Source organism: Physeter macrocephalus, chromosome 17, assembly GCF_002837175.3.
Source record: "Physeter macrocephalus isolate SW-GA chromosome 17, ASM283717v5, whole genome shotgun sequence".
NCBI lineage: Eukaryota > Metazoa > Chordata > Mammalia > Artiodactyla > Physeteridae > Physeter > Physeter macrocephalus.
The window spans coordinates 5,758,738-5,767,188 of record NC_041230.1 but is presented as its reverse complement, the minus strand read 5'-3'; the positions used below and the strand labels follow the sequence as shown (position 1 = coordinate 5,767,188).

General features: G+C 45.4%; 1 protein-coding gene across 10 annotated transcripts in view; it reads right to left on the bottom strand.

The window, feature by feature from the left end:
* The window catches only part of LOC102975871 (zinc finger protein 345), a 67,344-nt gene that overhangs the window by 18,325 nt on the left and 40,568 nt on the right, over nucleotides 1-8,451 (bottom strand). For 6 of the 10 annotated variants that reach the window (XM_028477451.2, XM_055078837.1, XM_007116714.4 and 3 more), the window contains 2 exons: nucleotides 6,391-6,953; nucleotides 4,999-5,125 (listed from right to left, as the gene is read on the bottom strand). The exons of 1 other annotated variant lie outside the window; for it this stretch is intronic. In XM_028477451.2, the coding sequence (XP_028333252.1) occupies nucleotides 4,999-5,125; nucleotides 6,391-6,423 (160 nt within the window). In that variant the 5' untranslated portion in view covers nucleotides 6,424-6,953. 3 more of the 10 variants (XM_055078838.1, XM_028477456.2, XM_055078839.1) reach the window with 3 other exon arrangements.

Below are 8,451 nucleotides of genomic sequence, written 5' to 3'. Positions count from 1 at the left end.
GGTACGTGGGCCTCTCACTGTTGTGGCCTCTCTCGTTGCGGAGCACAGGCTCCGGACGTGCAGGCTCAGCGGCCATGGCTCACGGGCCCAGCCGCTCCGTGGCACATGGGATCCTCCCAGACAGAGGCACGAACCCATGTCCCCTGCATCGGCAGGCGAACTCACAACCACTGCGCCACCAGGAAAGCCCTGGAAAAGCTTCTTTATAGCAAGGGAAACAAAACGAAAACACAACCTAAGGAAAAGGAGAAAATACTTGCAAAGGATTTATCTGATAAGGGGTTAATATCCAGAAAATATCAGAACTCATACAATTCAATAAAAAGCTAAAGAATCCAATTAAAAATGGGCAAAAGGACCTGAACAGATATTTATCCAAAACATACAAATGATCAACAGGTATATGAAAAGGTGCTCAACATCACTAACATCGGGGAAATGCAAATCCAAACCACAATGAGACATAACCTCACACATGTCTAGAACAATACTATCAAAAAGACAAGAGATACATGTTCGAGAGGATGTGAAGAAAAGGAAAGCATTCTACATTGTTGGTAGGAAGGTAAATCGGTACAGCCATTAGGGAAAACTGTATGGAATTTCCTAAAAATTAAAAATAGAACTCTGCATGGTCCAATAATCCCAATTCTGTGTCTATTTCCAGAGGAAACAAAATCTGTATCTCAAACAGGTGTTTGCACCCCCATGTTCACTGCGGCATGATCCACAATACCCCAGGTATAGAAACAACCTAAGTACAGGCATACCTTGTTTTATTGTGCTTCACAGATAACGCATTTTTTTACAAATTGAAGGTATGCAGTAACCCTGTGTCAAGCAAGTCTACTGGCGCCATTTTTCTAACAGCATTTGCTCACTTTGTGTCTGTGCATCACGTTTTGGTAATTTTTGCGATATTTCAAACTTCTTCTTTATTGTTGTACTTGTTATGGTGATCTGTGATCAGTGATCTTTGCTTTGGGGTGCCACAAACTGGACCCATAAGACAGCAAACTTAATTGATAAACGCTGTATGTGTTCTGCCTGCTCTACCGACTGGCCAATCCGTCTCTCTCCCTCTCCTCACACCTCCGTATTTCTTGAGATGCAACAATATTGAAATTAGGCGAATTAATAACCCTACAATGGCCTCTAAGAGCTCAAGTAAAAGGAAGGATCACATGTCTTTCACTTTAAATCAAAAGCTACAAATGATTAAGCTTAGTGAGGAAGGCAAGTTAAAAGCCAAGAGAGGCTGAAAGCCAGGCCTCTTGGACAAAACAGTATTAACCAAGTTGTATCAATAAATGTAAAGGAAAAGTTCTTGAAGTAAATTAAAAGTGCTACTCTAGTGAACACACAAATAATAAGAAAAATAGTCTTATTGCTGATATGGAGAAAATTTTAGTGATCTGTATCGAAGATCAAGCCAGCCACAACATTACCTTAAGCCAAAGCCTAATCCAGAGTCAGGCCCCAACTCTCTCCAATTCTGTGATGGCTGAGAGAGGTGAGAAGCTGGAAAAAAAAAAAAAGTATGAAGCTAGCACAGGTTAGTTCATGAGATTTAAGGAAAGAAGCTGTCTTGATAACATAAAAGTACAAGGTGAAAAAAAAAGTACACAGTGAAGCAGCAAGTGCTGATGTAGAAGCTGTACCAAAGTTATCCAGATGATCTAGCTAAGATAATTAATGGACATGGCTACACTAAACAACACATTTTTAATGTAGATGAAACAGTCTTATGTTGGAAGAAGATGGCATCTAGGACTTTCACAGTTAGAGAGGAGAAGTCAATGCCTGGCTTCAAAGCTTCAAAGGACAGGCTGACTCTCTTGTTAGGGGTAATGCAGCTGGTGACTGAAAGTTGAAGCCAATGCTCATTTATCATTCTGAAAATCTTAGGCCCTTAACAATTCTGCTAAATCTACTCTGCATATATTCTATAAATGGAACAACAAAGCCTGGATGACAGCACGTCTCCTTATAACATGGTTTACTGAATATTTTAAGAATACTGTTGACACCTACTGCTCTGGAAAAAAAAAATTCTCAAAATATTACTACTCACTGACAATGCAGCTGGTCAGCCAAGAGCTCTGGTGGAGATGTACAAGATTAATGTTCTTTTCATGCCTACTACTACAACATCTATTCTGTAGCCCATGGATCAAGTAGTTTACACTGTCAAGTCTTAAGAAATACATTTCCTAAGGCTATAGTTGCCATAGATAGCAATTCCTCTGATGGATCAGGGCAAAAGTAAATTGAAAACCTTCTGGAAAGGACTCACCATTCTAGATGCCATTAAGAACATTTATGAATCATGGGAAGAGGTAAAAATATAAACATTAACAGGAGTTGGGAAAAAGCTGATTCCAACTCTCTGGATGACTTTGAGGGGTTCAGGACTTCAGTGGAGGAAGTAATTGCAGATGTAGTGGAAAAACCAAGAGAACTAGAATTAGAAGTACAGCTGGAAGATGTCTGAACTGCTGCAATCTCAAGAGAAAACTTTAACAGATGAGGAGTTGTTTCTTACAGATGAGAAAAGAAAATGGTTTCTTGAGATGGAATGTACTCCTGGTGAAGATGCTGTGCAGATTGTTGAAATGATGACAAAGGCTTTAGAATATTACATAAACTTAGTTCATAAAGCAGCAGTAGGGTTTGAGAAGACTGACTCCAATTTTGAAAGAACTTCTACTGTGTGTTAAATGCTATCAAACAGCATCGCGTGCTACAGAGAAATCATTCCTGAAAGGAAGAGTCCATTGATGTGGAAATTGCCAAAGCCACCAAAACCTTCAGCAACCTAATCAGGCAGCACCTTGATCAGTCAAAATTAAGGCAAGGGACTTCCCTGGTGGCACAGTGGTTAAGAATCCGCCTGCCGGGCTTCCCTGGTGGCGCAGTGGTTAAGACTCTGCCTGCCAATGCAGGGGACACAGGTTCGAGCCCTGGTCTGGGAAGATCCCATATGCCGCGGAGCAACTAAGCCCACGCGCCACAACTACTGAGCCTGCGCGCTAGAGCCAGCAAGCCACAGCTACTAAGCCCGCATGTCACAACTACTGAAGCCCGTGTGTCTAGAGCCTGTGTTCCGCAACAAGAGAAGCCACCCCAAACAGAAGCCTGCACACTGCAACGAAGAGTACCCCCACTTGCCGCAACAAGAGAAAGCCCACGTGCAGCAATGAAGACTCAACGCAGCCAAAAATAAATAAATAAAATTAACAAACAAACAGAAAAAAATCCACCTGCGAAAGCAGGGGACACGGGTTCAGTCTCTGGTCCGGGAAGATCCCACGTGCCGCAGAGCAACTAAGCCCGTGTGCCACAACTACTGAGCCAGCACTCTAGACCTCGCGCGCCACAACTACTGGAGCCCATGCACCTAGAGCCTGTGCTCCACAACAAGAGAAGCCACCGCAATGAGAAGCCCCCGTACCGCAACGAAGAGTAGCCACACTCGCCGTAACTAGAGAAAGCCTGCGCGCAGCAACGAAGACCCGACGCAGCCATAAATAAATAAATATATTTATTTAAAAAAATTTTTTTAAATAAATTGCTCCAGCAGCAAAAAGATACAACTCAGATGATGATTAAAATTTTTTTAGCAATAAAGTATTTTTTAACTGAGGTATATATGTTGTTTTTTAAGACATAATGCTATTGCACACTTACTGGCTACTATACAGTGTAAACAACATTTATAGGCACTGGAAAACAAAACTTTTTGCGACTTGCTTTATTGTTTTACTCACCTTATTGCGGTGGTCTGGAACGTAACCTGCAATATGCCTGTATCTGTCTACGAATGAATGGATTAATAAATTCTGGTATTTATATGCCAGAATGGAGTATTATTCAGCCATTAAAACAGGAAATCATGCATTTGTGACAACAATGATGAGCCTGGAGGGCATAATGCAAAGTGAAATAAGCCAGAGAAAGATAAATACTGTATGCTATCACTTATATATGGAATCTTGAAAAAGAAAACAGTTGAATCCATAGAAACAAAGAGTAGAATGCCAGGTGTACAGGTCTAGGGGAAATGGGGAGATGTTGGTCAGTTTTATAAGATGAATAAGCTCTGAGGAACTAATACAGCATGGAGCCTATACGTAATATAATGCTGTATTGTATACTTCAAATGGGCTAACAGAGTAGATCTTAAGTGTTTTCACACACACGAAAAATGTAAATACAATTATGTGAGGTAATGGATGTGTTAATCAACCTGACTGTAGTAATCATTTCATACTGTATGTGTGTATATATAAAATCATGACATTGTACACTTCCTTGTACTTTTTAATTTTTAAAAATTTTTTGGCCACACAGCACGGCTTGTGGGATCTCAGTTCTCTGACCAAGGATTGAACCCGGGCCACGGCAGTGAAAGCGCTGAATCCTAACCACTAGACCACCAAGGAACTCCCTGTACACTTCAAATACATAGCGAGTATTATTTGTCAATTATACCTCAATAAGCTGGAGAAAAGAAAAAAGAAAAGAGATCTAAACACCACAAGCAGAACCATTAAGGACAGCCTTGGAAAACAGCCCATGGTCCAGGTAAGTAATGGTCATGACAATACCTTCAATTCCTGGCATATGGAGGCAGAAGGAAATGTCAGATAATAAGAAGGAACAAAACCTGGGACACAGAAGTACCGTGGACCTGGATACACCACCTGACCAGGGAAAGGGCAAGTTTAAGATGTAATCCTTTAGCGTCACTGCAAAACTGCTTACCTAAAATCCATCCCTATGAGGGTTGAGTGCAGACTATATTGGGGCTACAGGGAGAGAAGGGGGCAGTGCAAACAACCCAGCCCTACCTATCACAGCAACAACCCAGAAAGCTGGGGAAACAAGCAGTGCCCAAGGTCCATATGTGAGAAGGGCAGAGCACACCTTGGAGAAAAGAGGGTGAGGCAGGATACAGAGCCTAGCCCAGGTCACTGGGGAGGGTGAGGCTCTTACCCAGTGAAGATATAAGTGCAAAGTTCTCCAGCATCACATCATGGTACAGGAGTTTCTGAGCCTCATCAAGGAGCTTCCATTCCTCCCAGGAGAAGTACAGGGCAATGTCCTCAAAGGACACACCACCCTGTCATGAATGAGATAGATGAAACATAAACATTCTCTCTCTGAGAACCCACAATTCATCTCCTCACACATGTACTCCACAGTCATCCTCCATCAGAGCTCCCCACGTCAGGCCTGGTGCCAATGATGCCTGATCTCTCCTCACTGTGCTCAGCCCTCAGCAACAAAAGGCGGTGGCCGGGGGGATAAACGTCATCTAAACTCTGGGCCTGGCCTACAGGGCCCCATCCCTCCCCCCAAGTAATTCCCCTGAGGTCTCCCACATTGTGCCTCCAAGACACAGCCAAACATGGGCTCATCTTTACCCTTAATCCCCAACACCAGGGCCTGTGGGCCCTCAGCTCACACTTCCCCTTGATGTGCACGTCATTCAGTTGACCAAACCTCTTTCACATCTTCAGACCTCACAGTTGCACTCCCACAGCTCTACCACCTCCCTGCCCCACATCACAGGCACCTCTCTGGACTCACCCAGGTACTTGGAACATGGCATCCACAGAGTGCTTAACAAAATCAAACATGATCTGGTACAATCCCAGTTCTCTGAGGGAGCCCATAGCCAGGGAAAGCCCTGACTGTCTTGCTTCTGATCTGTTTCAGTATTAGCCATCCAGAACCAGTAAGGGACTGGGACGCCCTCTCCTGCCTTACATAGGTTCCATAAGTGCCTCGTCAACCTTCAGAACTTGGGCGAAAAAGGAAGGCAACCATGGCTGGGCTCCATGTGTGCAGGACTCCACTGTAACCCCACCCAGCCCTGGAACCTAGTGACCTCAGGCTGACTGACTAACCTCTGCTGCCTCTTGCCAGATCCTGTGACCTTGGACGAGGACTCAACTCCCTGTGCCTGTTTGTTACCCCCATTCCAATCCGTTCGTTCTCTTCTTCAGCTTTTTGAAAACTTTTAAAGCCCTCACATACACTGCTCCTCGTCCGTTCACAGCCCTCCGTGGCTCCCAGGTCCCTCAGAATAAAGGAACAACCTTTCTCTCTGCCGGTCCAGGCGTGATTCCACCTCACACTCTCTTTACTGCAGTCATAAGATGCACCCCAGGTTTCCCGAATCCTCCTGGCTCAGTCCAACCTCCAAGCCTTTGCACCTGCCGGTCCCTCCGCCTATCACCCTCGCCCACGCGCCGCCCACGGCCGCCTCACCATCCTGGACACCGCGGCCTGGGCTGCGGGCACGTAGGCAGGCGCCCCGCACTCGGGGCTTTAGTGTCTGGTGCAGTGTGGGCGGTGAGGGGCCGGAGGACGAGCGTTTACCTCAGGCGGGTCCCTCAGCGCCGCCGCCGCCATCGGACTCGGTTGACGGAGCGGGGCCGGGAGCTGCGGGAGAGGAGGCGAAACGCGGGCACGGCGGTCAGTCTCCCGGGCTTGGCGCGGGATACCCCGGGCGGCGTCGCCGAGCCTCAGACCTTCCCCTGTGTTGCGGGGACAGGCCCTCCTCTCGGATCTTCTCGGTCCAGTCACCTCGATCCTGACACAACGCTCCGGAGCGCGAGCAATGCGGACGGGAGCAAAAATGACCGCCACAACGGGGTCGCCGGAAGTCCCGCCCAGACGCGCACGCGCGGGAACTCCTCACCCTGATTGGCCGTTGCCTCGTAACTGCGGCCTCTCGGCCCGTGCCTTCTGGGTAATGTAGTTCCCAGAGCTCCAGAGGCCGCGGCGAAGCTAGTTCATAACGTTCAACCGGAGCATTGGATTTGCAGCCCCCTGAGGAACGCTGCTGGTGGTGTTCCTACCTCAAAGGAAGGAGGGGCCTTGGTCGTTGTTAAAAGCCGCGAAGAGACATTATTTCAGACTCCATGAAGCCCAGGCAGCTCCTAGAGGATAAAACTATTATTTGCGACGCTCTCAAATCTACTCATCTAAATGGCCGTATCATTCCAGTCATTCGTACATAAAATGAGTCCACACATAGCTAGAAACATTGTTAATTGCTCTTCAAATGCATGTGGCCTGAAGTGTTATTCAGTTTTTAAAGTTTCAGTTTGGTCAGGAAGAAGAAAAAAGACTCCATACAGGTCCATGACAGAAAAGCAAGTAGTGAGTGCGATGTTAGTCTGCCCTGAAGCAGATGGACAAGCATGAGCTCTGCCTCTGGTTCCCATAGAAAACGGTTCCCCTGCCTATGTTATCAGTCATTTTGAGGAGTAGAAGCAAAAATGAACAGGCTCATCAGAAATGGAAGAAAAATAGGAATTGCCAAACTAAATGCCCTAAATTGTATAAAAGCTAATTTTTAATTTTGTGGCCTTTTTAAAACTATTACAATTGTGTCCTCTCTCTCTATATATATATTTTTTTGTTACACAATCAACCCATTTATTAAAGGCTAGCAAGGTTTCAAATGGTGGTGCTTCTACTGGTCCTTCAATTTCTTCAGTTGTCTGATGGCAGACTTTACTGTGACAGAAGTGGTGTTGTAGGCCTAACTATATTTCTTGGCTGTTGAGCTCATTTATTTGGTGATGAGAAAATATTAAATGAGAATTGTGTTAGTCTGCTAGGGCTGCCATAACATTTGAATACTATTGAAACCTCGGGTAGTCATAAGTTATAAACTGTAACCTGCCTTCACTGATCAAGCTCACTTTGCTTTTTACAAAAACTTGCAGGTACTCCCAAGCGGCAAATAGCCTAAACAATAAGATCTTTGCCCAAGTTGTGTTTTAGGAAATTGGGAGTCAGCTGTGTCCAGTTTGAGCTCGAGCTGGTTAAAACTGGTTAAGACCACCGACCCTCCATCTGGGCATGTGCAAATGTCGGCTCAGTGACCTTTTGATGTCAGAGGGCCAACAGCCCACCCTCAGAACATGCTAACGCTGCCATTTTCTGAACAGGTGTCTCATGAAAAAGTCTGTAGCTTACTTTTACCTGTGCAGAACAATCACCTTTTCTTATCTTCAATTTCCATACCCCCACCCCCCCACCCCCCACCCCGCTTTATCCCATAAACATTCCTAGCCCCTCCCCTTTGGGGAGGTGAATCTGAGATTTGTCTTTGCTTCAGCTTGCTTGGCTGCCTTACGAAAAAAGTTTCTCTGCTGCAAACCTCAGCGACTCAGCGTTTGGCTTAATGTGCATCGGGCAAATGAAACTGGTTTAGTAAGAGTATAGACTGGGTGGCTTAAATAACAGAAATTAATTTTCTTGCAGTTCTGGATGCTGAAAGTCTAACAGGAAGGTGTCAAAAGATATAGTTTTTCCTGAGGCTTCTGTTTTGGCTTTTGGGTAGCCAACTTCTTGCTCTGTCCTCACATGGCCTTTTCTCCCCATGTGCATACTCCTGGTGTCTATCCCTCATCTTATGAGTGACGC